Here is a 17343-nt window from a genome sequence, read left to right on the forward strand (position 1 = left end):
TAATAACAAAAAAAGAAAAGAAAAGTAATATAAGGCTTATAAATTATCGAAGAAAATTATAAATTAGCGTTTCGGCCCGATTTGTCTGGTAATACGCCCGGATAAACCGGGTTTGAAGTCTCTTACTTATATATATATATAATATAGACACGAAAATTTGTGAACACTGTCGCAAAAGAGGGATTTTATTTTTTGAAAATGTATTTGCCATTATTTGGGCTAATGTGGCATCGAAAGATGGTCCAAGTTTCCAATGTCTTTCGGAAATTGGGCCCTCAGAATCCTGGCTCCTGACGCAGTTCCAGGTCTTGAACATCTTCCTTTTGCTTGCTTGGTTATTGTGATTGTGTGCGTGTTAAAGAAAGAAACAGAGATTCTCATACTCGAGGCAATTTGCCGATAAAAATTTGGAGCTATTTATTAAAGATTCTGCAATAAAATTATATATATTCATGAAAAAGAAAAAAGAATAATGGAAAGAATAATATCTCAAACAGATGATTCTGGGTTTGCCTCATCCTGGAATCGTCTGGGATCTGTTAGGAAATCTAAGCTGAAGCTTTATATGATAAGTGAGATCAGCTTCAGATGACTGGGAATCAGTCTGCGCAACAACTGCAAGCCCACGTGCAAATGCAAAAGAACCAGTTCCTCCAACCACTGTTAATTCTTCTCTATCCTTATGTTCAACATGCTTGGACACCAGGCTCCCAGAATACTCAGGTGTTTCAAAAGTGAGATAAACTACATTGAATGCAGAATTAGCGAAATGTTCAATCGGAATAATGAAGTCTTGGGCTTTTCCAACTACTCGGGACGTGTTCTCAGGTCCTTTCGTGAGTGTTCGGTGAAAGATAAAAGCTCCGGCATCTGGCTGGGCAACAGGTTGGATGCTGGAGCTTGAAATATGTGGCTGTTGGATGTCCAAGGACAGGGCCAGCCAAGGTCTGGGGGCGTTTGTAACGGGGTTTTTGTGGGCTTCCGGTGAGAACAAGGCCAAGAGAATAACAGCCAGAATGGCTAAAATAACTGCCAAGCAAAATATGATTCTGGCAAGCATTTTTTAGAGTTGGATACATTAGATATGCAAACAAACCTGTTCCTCAGTGCTAAATAAATTTGGTGGCCACTTCTTCAGCTTTAAACCTAATCATGTAGAAACGATGGGAGTTCCTGGAATTGAGTTGGTCGTGGGCCTTGAGTAGGTAAAATAATTTTGCTACCACATCAAAGTAAGAACAAGTGTAAGATTCAATTCATCCTATATCAAAGGTAAGAATAAATGTAAGATTCGATTCATCCATTTTACAATCAGATCTCTTAGTGGTTAGTACCCAGATATATACAAGAACTATAGCAATTTATTCTAACAAAAAAAATCGAATTTTTTGTAGTAAAATAATAAACAAATTAATGAAGCAAAAGAGGATAAGAGATAACAAGCTCTGAAGGCCAATCACCAATGCCACCTATAAACATGCAAGTAGATAACAAAATGGATTAAAGGTTATAACACAGCCTATATTCCCCCACCATTTCTATGTAATAGTCAAGACGTTCAACTGGAACCAGATAAATAACATCAATTTATCAAAGGCCTAGCCTTGCGTATGTGACCCATGCTATTAACAAGATCTTTACGTGTGCAGACTGGGAACATATTGATGTTCTTTAGCACTTTCATCCGCCAGAGAACACAGGGAAAGCTCAATTGATCCCTCGTAGTGAAAGGAACAACCTCATTAAACCAGAGGCAAATGAATAGATTAGTCAAATGTGTATGCTTACTCACAATGACAGAGGCTTCATTTAGAGCTGCACAGAAAAGCAAAAGGCAAATCAAAATTTTGCAGGAAACTATGTTCAAAGGTAAATTCCAGTTATCTGGACATGGTTCAAGGAATTACATCCCCCTTCTTTCAGCATTTTATTCACTTTTTCTCTGTGTAAGAAACGTGTCAAAAGGGCTTGAGGCTTACTTCCAATTACTGGCCTCTCTCACTATTGAGGTTTTATTATATGGAACAAGGCTGAGCTTTAATGCCGCCAAACTCAGCCAGGCTGCAGAACCATAGGCAAGAATACAAGACCCAATTTTAGCAAACCTTGGTTTGGAGCATTGACATATAGGTACAGACAGTAAAAGCTTTCATACGCATAAATAACAAACGGCATATATACTGCTCTCTAAGTCCTGCATAACAAATTTGCAACCTCAAACGCCAGGAGCAGTGGAATTCAGACAATGTAATCCAGACTGGACATTGAATGATGAAAAGTATAGTGCTTACAGTGGACATAAGAAATTATTAAGTCATGCCAGTTTTGCATCATCACTCCCATTGACCTTTAATGTAGTAAAGTTGCTTCTCGTTGTGATATCTTTTACACAAACAAGAAAGAGAAGACAGAATAATACATTTCTTTCCATTAAATATTATGTCCTCAGGAAGAGCATCCTGATTATACTGAGTCATTCACACCTCAACTTCTTTTGGTGTGGCTTTGCGTTTCTTGACAGCAGCCTTCACCTCATCATAGAAACTACTTCGAGCTCCGTGCTCTGAAATTGCAAGCATTGAATTCCTACGCCAAATTAGAGCTTCCAATACACCTAAAGGATTGAACTGAGATTTTGAGTCTACCCGAATAGAATACTTTGCATGAGGAAAGAGCCGATGGGGCAACATCTGATAGCCACAAACTCATTAAAATAATCTTCATAACATTTCTTAGCATACATTTTGATGCACGGATGCATAAGCATCAAAGCAAACAAATGTAAGAAGGGAAGAAAATGACCCTTGATCCACATATTACATTATGATGAATGCTCATACTTTCTCTAAGACCGCCTACAAAATTTAAGGTCAAAATCAATTTTAAAGTACTGAATTCATGGATATACGGCTATAATGATCTAAAATTGCCAACAAATGATAGTAGATGAGCAATGCAAATACAAGAAAAGACATTAATGGTGACAAATGAAGAAGAGAAGTTTAAATAAGTCCTGAACACAAAGAACAAGTTGATACCAATTACGAGCAGCCAAAAAGACAAAATGTTTGGAGATAAAAAGGTGGACAACTCCTAGTCTTTGCTGGTTTACATATACCCATCAGACCTTTGGAATTTTGCAATTCAACCTTTGGTCTACAAAAGGAAGATTACGTACAATCACAATATGCCATTGACCAATAAATACATCTTCGTCAATCTTATTGCACTGTAACTCCTGTGCTGCAAGCATCATTTCGTCCCAGAATGCAACATAGCAAACCTGCATCAGCAAAGCACAGAATTCAATTTAAAAAATCAACATGTTGAACATCTAAGCCAAAAAGTAAGTCTTCTGCATCAGATATGCTAACCTTACCAAGAGATGTCTCTGACATTCCTATAGGCTGATCAAAATCATCTCCACCTCCAAATGCACTAGTAGAAACGACAACTTTGCAACGTTGCATATAACTTTTGTCCCTATCATATATTTTAAAACCACCACTTTCACTAAAGAAACCACAATGTACAACAACAGTTTCATTCACCTGGACAAACAATTTCCATACAGATTATTGCATAATCCATAATACAAAAAAAAAAAAAAGCAAACATTAGTATTAAAATTCATCATTCTCTTTATCAAGACTCAAAAACAATTGAAGCTTTTCTGAATCTCATCAAGGGTTTGGTTTCCGGTGAATAGATTAAATCCATGACATTAGTAGACCGCCGCGAGAGGGTGGAGTTCCCTCCACCATAAGGCGTTTCGTTGTCTGATATTTACGCCAATCTTTTAAAAGGACTACTGGTGGATTCTTCATCCACTGGAACATCCGGATGCTAAAGTTCTTCAACTGGTAGGAGCTTCAAGAAACCTGATAGATTCCATAAACATTTTGTCATTTATTCATATATTTCTAAATATTTCTACTTGACAATAATTTTGGTCTCAAAAATTGAAAAAATTTCCTATTTCTCTTTAACGAAAGTTGAAAAAAAAGGAAAAAGAGATTTATGTGATATTCTACTTACGTTCTCTCACACCACCCACAACATGAGTAGTTGGATCGAGCCGGTTCAAATTGCTGCCTGATTTCTTTACTTGGCTCGTTTTCTTCGCTTGACTAACTCCTGAGTTATCCGACAAATTGGGTTTCTTCACTTCATTAAGTTCCGAGTTGACGATCGATCCGGGTTTTATAGCGATCCTGGTGGCCTCGAAATGAGCAGCAGAGCGGCTGGAAGGAATATGAGGAGCGTCGAATATTTGACGAACCAACGTATGAGTCGCTGAGTCAACTCGGTTCCGACTCGGTGGTGGCCATGTTTCTTTCGTATCCTTTGGACTCGAACTCGCATTTGGCCGACTTCGTCGGATTCGTCATCTGAGACTGAGATTGAGATGCTGATTTTTTTAAGATTGAAGAGGACAGTGACGAGGAATGAGGATTAGAAAAATTATAGAGATTTGAATTGAAAGAATGGAAATAAATGTGTATGGTCAGGATTCGAAATTGGGATTCTGGGGGTTTAGGGTTTTCGATTTGAAAATTGCTGGCGCTGGAGTCTGGAACTCTGACGCCAGCTAAGCAGTTGATTTCGTTAGGAGGCAGCTAGGCCTGCTAGTGCTATCTAAATCCTTTTCACTGTTTTTTTTGTCGGAAACTTATCTGATTCTCTTTGTTTTTTTTTTTTTTTTTTGAGAGAAAGATTCAAACCCTATTACAGAATTTTGATCAATGCAGAATCCACAATATGAACAAAAAAGATGATATATGCATGTAATTGTAACGTCAATAACAACAGCATGTAAAACACACGCAACAATTGAAATCATAAACCTGGTGAAAGGAGGAGAGTAATCGAAAAGGGCCTCTGTTCAATCATATGATGAATGATTTAAAAGTAGTAAGAGTTAAATAGCAAAAAGCTGCTTTTAGCAACGCCACCGTGGTGCTATAGACATAAATCTTACCATCATTCATGCAAAAACCAATTAACTTATCCTAATAAACTGCTTTCTATACATTACAGCTGAGGAATCAATTATTTTCTTTATGCTTTCTCAGACACCAAGTTAAGATCAGCGCTTTTCTTCTTCCCTTCCAGCTTGATTGTTGGGTAGAGAATGTACACCGACTCTGGAAGCCGAATAACAGCCGAGAAGATCCATCATTTCATCTAGGTTAGTATCTATTAAAATATATATAGATATGTCAGTTATATTTATCAATCCGAACATGCCTGAAATTAAAATGTGACCAAAAATAGATCAAAAATAAAGACACCAAGAACTAATAGTGCTAAAGAATTGCAGCATGCATACCATATATGCATCTTAGTGTCCTCCAACAATTAGGATGAGGCTTTCTCCACACCCTTTGACCTGTAAGGAGCTATTCTGTGAACTGTCTGCCGGATGGAACCCAACAAATCTGTCTTGATATATTTGTACCTATGCATGATCAAACAGATATGAGTTACATTGAATATTCTGCCTATCACTAGTTAAAACGAATCAACTCTAGCAAAACCTCAACTCTGAACTGCAACAACACCTTCCATCCGTATGCAACTCACATGTTCAATTAAAAGAAACCTACTATAAATTATAGTCTTTCAATTCATTTAAATGTGATATCAGATGGAAGAGAACTTTAAGGTTTAAATGACAGACTTACAAATTTCGGCAGAGATTATCTATCGTTGCAGAAAGAGCAATAATCCTCATTCTAAAGCTCAAAATGTCATTCTCAGTGTAGGTATCAAACTTCTCCTCTAAAACAGAAGAAAGCTTCTGAACATTAGCCTCAAATTGCTGCTGTTGATCCTCAAACAAATTCTGTTTTATTTTCCTCTCTGTCTTGCTCATTTCATCTTTGAATTGATCATCACCAAACATAAAGTAAGCAAAAGCATAAGAATATGAAAGAATTCGCCTTGATCTAAAGAGCCTGTAGAGTCCATTTATTATCCAATTGAAATCTTTAGATGTTGATACATTTTCCGCCAGTATGTTTATTTTTCCAATTATTGTTTCCTTCAGCTTAGACTCGTGCTTAAAAGAATCTATATGAGCTTTATATCGATTGTGGTAGTGAATATAGTGCTAAAGGTAGCGCCTTGCTAGCTCACTTTTCTTCTCATGGTCATTCTTATATCGCCCACAACTGTGACCAGTAATAGACATAGATGTGTGTTCTCTACCAGTTGCACCACCACAGAGCCAACTGCATAAACAGGAAAGAATTTACATTTTACAAATGTCTTTCAATTGATCTAATAGTCAACAGTGATAATCATGTATCAACAAAGAGAAATCACCTGAATAATCCATCTAATTAACCAATTAAATTGAACTGTTCATTCAGACGAGTTTTTTCCATTCACATAACAAGACAATCAAAGTAAAATGTGAGGGGCCTTTTTGGTAATTCCTGCAGTCCTAACTTCCTTACCAAGACTTTATGTCCATACCTGTAATTATGTTGCAAAATGGAACAGAAATCACAAACTATTATCTGTAAGAGACAAAGATAAGAGCTCTCACCAAAATGATTGCCCACAGACACAGGATACATGGTTGCAGCCTCCATTCTTTTCAACTGGCTTGCAACATTTAGGACAAGGCTTTGCGTTGATTGTAATCCAATTAACTGTCTCTGATTCATCCTGGCACTTCTTGGACCAGAGTTCCCACATGAGACAAGAACAAGGCGAATGAGCTTCAGATAAACAACTAAAACAAAACTGCTTGCCACATGGACATTCAACCTCGCAAAGTTCATCATCCTCAATCCGTATTGCATTTCCGCAATGAGGGACACTGGGGCACCATTTAACTCTTCTATTGTCCTCAATATAAGATTCCAAAAGATAACGATCAAATTTCTCTGAAATATTAGGATCCCTTGTACTAACTAATTGTCTGATTTTTTCTTCATCACAAACAGCATTACACTTGAGTGCCATGCACCTAATGCGTCTACTCTGGCCATGATTTATCTTCACAATGAAATGTTCAGTCCAACCTAAACAGAAACAGAAATGAAAGATTTCAGCCTCCTCCTTTTCCAGGCATCAAAACGTTCACAAAGCACTCATAAGATGCAACGTTAACAGTTCCATTTTTTCTCCAAATAAGTAGAAAAAATTGCACTATTGCATGAGAATTTGCTTAATATATTCATCAACTTTTCTTCTTTGATCTTATAATTAAATAGAATAAGCAAGTTGTAGAACAGTGTCAACATAAGTCAATTTCTATTCCAACAAAATCTTTCCCATTCAGATATAAGAATTAACAGTGAAAATTAGTTTTGAGGAAAGAAAGAGCGCAACTTCAGAACTATGGAAACCTGTCTTCTAGGTCGTATAAGACACTAAGATCTATTTCTTCCATACCATCTTCAAGCCCATACAGCAAGAGGCAAATATCCTATTTCTGACAATATACTTCAGCATTGGAACAATTCAATAGAAACACTGAGGTTACGTGTATATTTAAGCATATTTGAAAACCCACAGTATTGAAAAAGTAAACATATAGGTTGATTAATGGAAACAAACTCACAGTCATTGCAAAAGTAATGACCACAGCTCATGACAGTCAACATATAAGCTGATACATCCTCGAAGCAAATATTGCAGGCAAAGGTTGAAGACGATGACTGGCACGGGAAATACGCATGATCATCCAGCATTTGTACACCTGCTGCAGCGAACAATTTATCTTTACCATACTCAACAAGCACTTCAAGCACCTTATCCACATCCCAACAATAATGAATAAGCAATGTTCTGGCATGGTGTTCTTTCAAAGATAACACGTCCATTACTCTGTGTAAATCCTCCCTCTGCACCAATAAACATAGATTTGTTAGTATCCATGATTTATAAAAAATCAGATATAACTAAAATATGTTCAATACAATCAAAAATAAAAAGAAAAGGACAAAATTGCAATTCCAGATACAATATAGGCTTTACCTGAGTAGCCAAGAGTGACTCCTTTGTGATCACCTAGAAAAACAGGGGTAAAAAAAATCAAAATTTAGAGAAAAAAATCAGAAAAAAGATTTTGTGCTTAAATCTGTAACCCTAACAGTAATAAAATTGTTAGCATATTAGCCAGAAAGGGGAAAAAGAACAGAAAAGAAATTAGAACCAGCCATTGAAGCCTGGAGCTAATGTCTTAATTTAATTTAATTTAACAGTAATTAATCTAAAAATAGAAACAAGAATTAATCACTTTTTTTGAAGAAAATTTGACTTTCAACGAAACGTGAATCAACCGAAGACGATGAGTAACCTTAGTGTTAGGGACGGTTGCGTTGGCCGAAAGCAACTCAGTATCGAGGGCTTGAAATCCAACCGAAGAATCATCTACATAATCATCGTCGTAATAATCGCCATTATTATTATCTTCGTAATCCTCGTAATAATTCTCGTTATCGCTACTCATATAATCACCCATTCCAATTACCCAAAAAAAAAAAAAAAGACAAACGCTCTCAATTGTACGTTTCGATCAAATTAAAAACACAGAAAGGGGAAAGCGACAAAAGCCTGTTGAAGAAGCAAAGCGGCGAAATGGAGGCGGAAGCTAGTTTTTTGCTTCTTCTCCGGCTTAGACTTTAGAGTGAGCTCTTAAGTGACGATCATCTGATCAAGAAACGCTTCGACGGTGAGAGAGACTGACATAGAAAAACTCTTTTTGAAGTATTGTTTTAACAGAATTTATCTTGAGTAACGGCGAAGAGTTCGCGTTCATGCCGTTATCTCTTACGCCGTTAAGATAATTTCAGTTTTTTTATTTTATTCAGTGTTTTTCTTGTACTATGTTTTCCTTCAGAAGAATAAACTAAGGATCTAATGCACGGGGTTTATTGTGCTACTTGGGGGATTTACTTGCCACGTGGATGACGACTTTAATTTTGGGGTAGCTTACGATCTGTCGTGTACCTCGCTTAAAAGTAGTGGTTAACTTCGATAGTCACAGGTCGAACTTGGCATAACGTGTGCGTTTCAGGTTTCTGCAAAGTTTTGTTTATTTCTCCGTTATTGCTTTTGGTGTAATAAATAATAAATAATAAATAGGTGATGGTTGGATATTTTTAATTATTCCGCTTTGACAACCTTGAAATCCAATTCTTCAAATCAGCATTTTTTTTTTAAAGCTGTGTCTGGTAGGAATTATAAAAAAAATTTAATTTAATAATTAAATTATAAAATTAAAAATATTATGAATTTTAATTATTAAATTATTAAATTTTTATTTTTATCCTTTCTATTAAACAAACTCTAAATTTTTAAAAATTGAATTCAAATTTATAAAATTAAAATTTTAATATTCTCCGTCAAATGTCTTTGAATATAATATCTAAGTGAGATTCATGATATAAAAAGTATAAAAATCCAATCAACAAGTTGTTAATTTAATTTATTAAAATTTATTTTTTTTATAAAAAAAATTTTGAGTTTAAATTTTGTTGACGATCATTTTTTAAGTTATTTTGAATTTATAATTTATAATTATCTATTATAACTATTTATTTTGGGTTATTGAACAATTTATTTATTTTAAATTTTTTTATTATATATATATATATATATAATTCGAAAACAACCCACTATGTACCATTTTGTAAATTAATTTTTTTCTCTTGACAAAGCTAAAATTTATCGATAAGGAGATAATTTACAAAAAAATTTAAAGATAATGAAAGTTGTTCTCCAAATTTAACTTTTTTTTTTTTTGCCTAGAGCATGTCTTTTCCTTATACATTTACATAAGACTCAGATACATTTTTCTTGTTTGATATGCTAAATTATTATCCCTAGTTATTTAATTGATCTTTTGTTACCATATCCTATAAGGTGTATGGCTCACATTATTATTGTCATGAATGGTTTTACTTTTCTAATAGTAAAATGAATAAGATGTAATTAACAAGATTATTCACTTAAGAGTGAAAAAACTACGGATCAGTATTCCCGACTTGAAATACAAGAGAATGTTTTTGAGCAGACAGCACAAATGAAATACAAAAAGGGTTCTGATGATTTAGAAATATTTTAAGAAATCATCAAGAAGAAGCTTGAACAGATGTTAGATGTTAATGACAAAAGATTTCGTACAAACCAACACAAAATGTATATTCCAACTCCCTTCATGTTTTGGAAACTGTGGAGCTTTACGAGCTTTCTTGAGCCCAACTTTCTTCCTTCCACGATCCTGGAGTCCCCGGACAAAAGCCCTTCTTTCTTCAACCAGCTTCTATGGTCTTCACTCACCTTCAGCAATGCACAAGCAATGTCGAGAGAGATTGGCTGAGTGTCACGGATTAAGCTTTCTCTCAACAAGTAATAGTTCGTGCGGTACTTAAATAGACGCTCTCACTCAAATCAGCCTTCAATAGTTCGATATCTGAACAAATAATCATAAGTCATAGTTAGTCCATCGCATACGTAATAAAACACATTCAGATCGAGATCAATCTCAAGCACATATAAAAAAGTACATTCACATCGACAAAAAAAAACACATCAAGACAACAATTGGGACATTTGAATCGGAGGTGAATTTTATTAAAATCGAGGATATTACATCGAGACTTCCCACCATCGTCAGGGCTAGGGAGGCAGCCCTTGACGGATGGCCTAGGCCCGTATCGCGACCAGTGAGACAGCCCAATAAGACGCTACTCGCTCACCCCCTAAAGAGTTTTAGAGATTTTAGAGCTATACTACCACTAACCATTACAATGTTTGAAATAGGGACACTTTTCCTAGCACAAGAGATCTACCGGGTCATGGCCCTATACATGGGTGGCTCATGACAACCTAGGCCCCCAGTCATGGTCCTATACAAGGTTGGCTCATGACATCCTCCCTCACCTATTCTATTGACGTCCTCGTCGACTTGCTAGCTTGAAATTCTTCAATCTTTTCCTTGAATCTTCGGAGGTTGTGTTCCCTTTCCCAACTGGTTTCTTTTTGTCATAATCCCTCCCACTTCATTAAGTATTCACGAACTAGTCTTCGAGATACCTTGATTTCCCTGTCGGTTAAGATCTCTTCAACTCGACGCTCTGAGGGTGGCTTCATGGTGATGGTGGCTCTGGTTGGCTCCCTTCGACTAGCATCTGTAGGATCTGCATGAAAAGGTTTCAGATTGCTCATATGAAATACTAGGTGCATCTTCATCCACTTTGGTGGGTCGATTTTATAATAAGCATTCCCCACCTTGGAAAGGATCTTCACTGGACTCTCATATTTGCACACTAGTTTACGATCTTTCTTTCTCAAAAACCTGGTTTATTCAGGGACTAGTCGAACAAGAACCAAATCACCAACTTGAAATTATTGCACCCTGCGACATTTGTCTACCCATTTCTTCATTCGCTTCGATGCTTTCTCCAGGTAGGCTTGTGCAATCTCAGTGTTTTGTTTCCACTCCTTGTCGAGATTGAAGGCTCTCGGATTCTTTCCTCCATATTACTCCAAGAAAGTATGGGGTAGCCTTGGTAATTGTCTGGTGATTACCTTAAATGGGCTCTTGTTAGTGGAAGAGCTTTTGTTGGAATTAAAGCAAAGCTAAGCAACGTCCAATAACGAAGGCCAGTTCTTCTGATTGGCTTGAACAAAATGCCTTAAGTATTCCTTTAGTAATCCATTGAACCGTTTCGTTTGACCGTCGGTCTGAGGGTGGTAGCTTGAGGAGATGTTAAGTTGGGACCCTAATATCTTGAAAAATTCTCTTCAGAAGGACCTCGCGAATCTCGGATCTCTATCACTTACAATATTTTGAAAGAGGCTCCAGTATTTGACCACATGTTTAAACAATAGTCGAGCTGTGTCTTTCATAGTACAATACTTGTGAGTGAGAATGAATGTGGTGTACTAAGAGAAACAGTCAATCACCACCAAAATAGCTTCAAGATCACCAAACTTGGGTAGGCTCGAAATGAAATCAAAAGAGATGCTTTCTCACGGTCTAACGGGCATCGATAGTGGTTCAAGCATGCTTGCAGGTTTCTTCTTTTCGACTTTATCTTATTGGCAAATGAGATAAGTCTTTGCATAATCCATCACGTCTTGTCGCATGTAAGGCCAATAGTATCCATGTTTTAATAAAGTCAAAGTGCGTTGCTAGCCCGGATGTCTGGCCCATGGTGTGTCATGACATTCTCTCATCAGTATCTGTCTCAGACCTTCAGCTCTTGGCACAAACAATCGGGGCCTCTTGGTCCATAAAACCCTATTTTCTCACCAGAAGTACTTGAACGTTCATTCTTTAACTAGCTTCAGGATGGCACTGGCCTGCGGGTCCTTCCCTAAATGGTCTTCAATTAACTTGTGAATGTCTGTCGTGACTCTGCTAGCCGCCATTAGGGTAATTCTTCTAAGGGTTGCTAACTCTGTTCGTCTGTTCAATGCATCGGCCACTTGATTAGTCTTTCCAGCGATGTGCTCAAAACAAAAGTCAAACTCCGCTAAAAATTTTTACCATCTAGCTTGTTTCGCTGTGAATCGTGGTTGGGTAAGAAAATGGCTAACAGTCACATTGTCTGTCTTCACAACAAAGTGTGAACCCAACAAATAATGTCGTCAAGCCCTCAAGCAGTGAACTACCGCCAAGAGCTCTTTTTTCTAGTCGTATATTTTCTCTCAGCTTCGCTTAGCTTCTTACTTTCAAATGCTATTGGGTGATATTATTGTAAAAGCACTTTCCCAATAACGAAATCAGATGCATTCGTCTGAACTTTGAAAGGCTTTTCAATATCAAGGAGAGCTAAGATAGGATCCTTCATAATAGCATCCTTCAATCCCTTAAATGTCTCTTGGCATTCATTTGTCCAACACCATTTATGCTCCTTTTTTAATAGCTCCATGAGGGTCATGGTCTTGCGAGAGTACCCTTTTACAAACCTTCTATAATAGTTGGCTAGTCTAAAAAACGAGCGAAGTTCACTAACATTCTTCGATGTTGTCCACTCTTTGATGGCCCTAACCTTTTTCATGTCCATTTGAATGTGGTCATGTTCGACAATGTGATCGAAAAAGTGTATTTGGGTCCAAGCAAATGCACATTTCTTTTTTTTTTACATATAACTGGTGGTCTTGTAATCTTCGAAGCACCTGACACAAGTGTTCTTGATGTTCTTCTAAAGTGGAGCTATATACCACTATGTCGTCTAAATAGATGACTACAAATTTATCTAGATAATCATGAAACACTTGATTCATCAATGTATAAAATGTGGCAGGAGCATTAGTCAGTCCAAAAGACATAACAAAAAATTCAAATGCACCATACCGTATTACACAAGTGGTCTTTGGCTCATCTCTCTCGACGATTCTGACTTGATGATAGCCAGATCTCAAGTTCAATTTGGAAAAGTACTTGGCCCAACCTTGTTGATCAAACAAATCTGTTATAAAAGGGATGTGATATTTGTTTCTTATGGTGACTTTGTTCAGGGCTCTGTAGTCAACACATAATCGTAAACTTTCATCATGCTTCTTCTGAAATAGCACTGGCACTCCGAAAGGAGCCTATGATGGTCTAATAAACCCGACCTATAAAAGCTCATCTAACTGTTTCTTTAGTTCGACCAACTCTGGCGGGGCATGCAATAAGGGGCTCTAGCAGGGGCTTTAACTATTGGGAAGAGCTCAATTTCATGGTTCATGACTCGTCGAAGAGGTAGAACCTTAGGCAACATCCCTGACATCACCTATTCGAATTCTTTCAACACCTTTTTCACGCCATCGGGTATCGATTTCACTTTCAACCCTTCTTTGTAAATCGACATGACCACAAAAGAGGGTCCCCCTCTCTTTACCTCTTTCTTGAACTGTAAAGCTGAGATCATTTTCTTTCCATTCTTTGACAAGATAGTGGTCGGCACCACACATGGGTGTTCTTCTAATAACAACAAGCAGCTAGCGACAGGGATAGGGATTACCTGAACTAACATCATGAAGTTCAATCCGATAACGATATCAAAGTCATCCATGGGGGAAACTATAAAGTCTACCTTCCCTTTTCATGATCTCAATTTGGTCGTCACACTCTTGAAGCTTCCACTGATCGCAAAGGCTGGCGAATTGATCGTTTCATTCGCCCACAATCCTTGCTAACATGGAGACCACACCTTTTTGCTTCTTTTGGTGTGATGAAGATATCGGTTGCACCTGTGTCTACCATGACCCTGGTGGCCTTCTCATTGATCATTAAGTTCACATACATCAGGCTTCTATCCTGCTCTTTCTTTATAGTGTTCAGTTGGGTGTGAAAGACATTGAGGAACCTTATTGAACCCATCTTAGCTGGTTCATCTTCAACTTTTTCAATGCTCTCTGGCGCTTTTACGGACTCTTGAGACAAGGCTCTTAAGGCATTAAGGACTCCTCTATGTGGGCATTCGACCACCCGATACGGCCCCTTGCATAGGAAGCAAGCTAATGATTGCCTAGGCTTGAAAGTCACTGCGTTGTTTGTCTTGGGTTGGGTGTTATCTCGACCAAATGACCTCCTGTCTGATCCTCCACTGAAGGGTCGGTCCAACCTAGTCATCTTTTTCCCACTCCCAAAGCTGAAGTTACTACCAGCTGATGAAGAATTTTTTTGTTTTGAAGAGCCATCATTATAATCGTGGAGACATTCAGCTGCAGCCATAGCTGTGGCCATGTCTTGCACTCTTTGTAATTCTGTCCTGACCCAAGGCTTGAGGCCCTTAAGAAAATAAAATATCTTGTCTTTTTCAGACATGTCTCGAATATCCAACATCAGGGTAGAAAAACTCCTTACAAACTCTCGCACTGTTCCTGTTTGCACCAATTCTCGAAGTTTTCTTTAAGCCATATACTTCACATTCTCAGAAAAAAATTGATTTTTTAGTTCTTATCTTAGGTCCGTCTAAGTTTTAATCGGACACTCGTTATTGATAAACTTGAAACGCCACCATAGCTTGGCATCCCCTGTGAGGTACATCGATGACATTGCTACTTTATCTTCCTCTAAATCCGTGTATACAACTTGAAAGTACTACTCAATGTCAAACAAAAAATTTTCAAGCTCATTGGCATCTTTTGCCCCTCATAGCATCGAGGCTCTGGCATTTTGGCCTTTTTTCCCTTTTTTGTTGAGCTCGAACTCGATCTGGCCACTGCCATTTGTATAATGCTCACTTGTGCTATGAGCTCCTCAAACTCTTTTTGGAGAACATTCAAGGCATTTCTAGCCTCTTCGCTCACGTTGTAGAGAGTATCAGACAACTCTCACTGGGTTGTCTCGATCTCCTTCAATCGATCTTTAGTCACCATGTGAGTTTTCACTGCGGCCACTGCAGCCTCAAGTTCCTCAAGTCTCTGTTGATAATTGGGTCCATCATTTGTGGCCATCTCCTCCATTTTTTAGCACTTCTCAACCGTGCTCTAATATCACGTGTCACAGACTAGGCTTTCTCTCAATAAGTAATAACCCGTACGACACTTGAATGGACGCTTCCACCCAAATCAACCTTCAATAGTTCGATATCTGAACAAATAACCATAAGCCACAGTTAGTCCCTCACATACGCAATAAAACATATTCAGATCGAGATCAATCTCAAGCACACACAAGAAAGTATATTTATATCGACAAAAAAAAACACATCAAGACAACAATCGGGATATTCGAATCGGAGATGAATTTTATTAAAATCGAAGATATTACATCAGAACTTTCCACCATCGCCAGGGCCAGGGGCAGCCCTTGACGGATGGCTAAGCTCGTATCGCGACCGATGAGACAGCCCAACAGAACACTGTCCACTCACCTCCCTAAAGAGCCTTAGAAATTTTAGAATTATGCTACCACTAACCATTACAATATTTGAAAAAGAAATACTTTTCTTAGTATAAAAGATTTACTTGATCATGACTTTATACATGAATGACTCATGATAACCTACACCCTCAATTATAACTCTATACAAGATTAGTTCATGACACTGAGCCTATCCTGAAAGGCCACCACCATGAGCTTTCACAAATATATCGTAACTCGTCTCATATCTCAGTGTCACCAATGGAACTTTTATGTACTGCAGCCATAACGGATTCCCTTGAAGACACTCCTGCATAAAAAAGTTCGGAGCATAAAAATGCCAATTCTAATCAGACTTCTTAGGTTCTTTGGCTCCCAATTTTTCTTTAGAACTTGATTTTGCCCAACACAAACATATTATCAAACATCGGAAAGTCAACTAATTACTACAGGACACTACAGCCCAAACATGACCCTAAGTTTACCTTGGCGTCGCGGTAATTAATAATAAATTTTCTGGTACCTCCCTGAAGAACCACTCGAGGATTGGGTAAAATGTCGATTTTATTTATATCTGAAAAATTATTGGATGGGGATGGAGTTTTTATTTATATCTAATGAAATTTTTAATTTTTAATTTAAATAAAAATAAAATAGATATTATATTATAAAAATAAAATAAATTTAAATTTAAATTTAAAATTTTTATCAAATACAAAAATAGACACAAATAATATGACATTTGTTTTTTATTCTTATCTATATATATAAATAAAATTTTTTATTAAATAATATAAATTATTATTTTAAATTAATTAAAATTAATATATTTTTATTTAAAATATATATTACTATATTTATTAATAATTATATAAATATATAAGATAAATTTTTTAAAATTAAAAAAATATATTTTATTTTTTTAAAATTATAATATTATTTATATTCATTAAATATTCCCAAAAATTAAAATAAAAATAGATTTGCAAGTATAAGTAGGATAACAGATTTAATAAAAAAAATGCTAAAAATGGAATGAAAAATATTCTTCCCGTCTTATATCTTATCTGACATCCTACATTTCCGGCGACCCATCCCTATGATAGTCTGAGCCGCGAACCCAACTGGGAGCCTGAACTTGACGTATTTCTTGATTTTTTTACCGGTTTCGATTCGGGCCGGGCTACCACAGTGGGGGCTAGCGAGAGGGAACGGGTGGTGAAGTGGAGAGTGATTTCGGTGGTTAGGTAATTGAGATGCTCTTTGGATTCTGGGAAATTTGAGAGAAAAATGATAGAGAAGAAAGTGATGACGTAAGGGAATACAAAAAAAGGAGCCTTTTTTTTTTTTTAATTTAAGTGGGAAACGGATTATAATTAGAAGTTTGGTGGTCATTTTGACACACTGTAACGTGAGCAGCCGAGAGTCCGAGACAGGTAAAGGATAACGTACAAGCAAAAGACGATAATGCCTTAAGCATAAACGGGCTTAGGCAGCGTCGTATTATCTCAAAGTCT

General features: G+C 37.0%; 2 protein-coding genes and 1 pseudogene across 9 annotated transcripts; all 3 read right to left on the minus strand.

The window, feature by feature from the left end:
• Positions 1 to 103: 103 nt before the first annotated feature.
• On the minus strand, positions 104 to 1891 carry LOC111312664 (dirigent protein 2-like). The gene has a single exon (XM_089767881.1). The coding sequence runs from the start codon at positions 1058 to 1060 to the stop codon at positions 515 to 517; it is 546 nt and encodes a 181-aa protein (XP_089624007.1). The 5' UTR covers positions 1061 to 1891; the 3' UTR covers positions 104 to 514.
• A 378-nt stretch (positions 1892 to 2269) lies between these two features.
• Positions 2270 to 4455, minus strand: LOC149520602 (uncharacterized; annotated as a pseudogene). Its single transcript, XR_016330378.1, has 6 exons — positions 4039 to 4455; positions 3653 to 3881; positions 3375 to 3551; positions 3039 to 3283; positions 2646 to 2690; positions 2270 to 2563 (listed from the first exon to the last, which is right to left on the minus strand). The product of XR_016330378.1 is annotated as an uncharacterized LOC149520602 (transcript).
• Positions 4456 to 4762: 307 nt separating this feature from the next.
• On the minus strand, positions 4763 to 8694 carry LOC111312662 (putative E3 ubiquitin-protein ligase ARI2). 7 transcript variants are annotated; one of them, XM_089767866.1, is made up of 8 exons: positions 8318 to 8694; positions 7996 to 8028; positions 7580 to 7862; positions 6557 to 7037; positions 6331 to 6483; positions 5688 to 6236; positions 5333 to 5461; positions 4763 to 5199 (listed from the first exon to the last, which is right to left on the minus strand). In XM_089767866.1, the coding sequence occupies exons 1-5, from the start codon at positions 8480 to 8482 to the stop codon at positions 6393 to 6395; spliced, it is 1053 nt and encodes a 350-aa protein (XP_089623992.1). In that variant the 5' UTR covers positions 8483 to 8694; the 3' UTR covers positions 4763 to 5199; positions 5333 to 5461; positions 5688 to 6236; positions 6331 to 6392. The 7 variants fall into 7 exon arrangements, with proteins under 7 accessions (XP_089623992.1, XP_022768862.2, XP_089623977.1 ...); XM_089767857.1 differs by having other exon boundaries at positions 5188 to 5199; positions 8258 to 8694; XM_022913127.2 differs by lacking the exon at positions 6331 to 6483.
• Positions 8695 to 17343: the final 8649 nt, after the last annotated feature.

The sequence above is a fragment of the Durio zibethinus genome, chromosome 1 (genome assembly GCF_047325235.1).
Source record: "Durio zibethinus cultivar Kanyao isolate XHJ-2024 chromosome 1, ASM4732523v1, whole genome shotgun sequence".
Taxonomy (NCBI): Eukaryota; Viridiplantae; Streptophyta; class Magnoliopsida; order Malvales; family Malvaceae; genus Durio; species Durio zibethinus.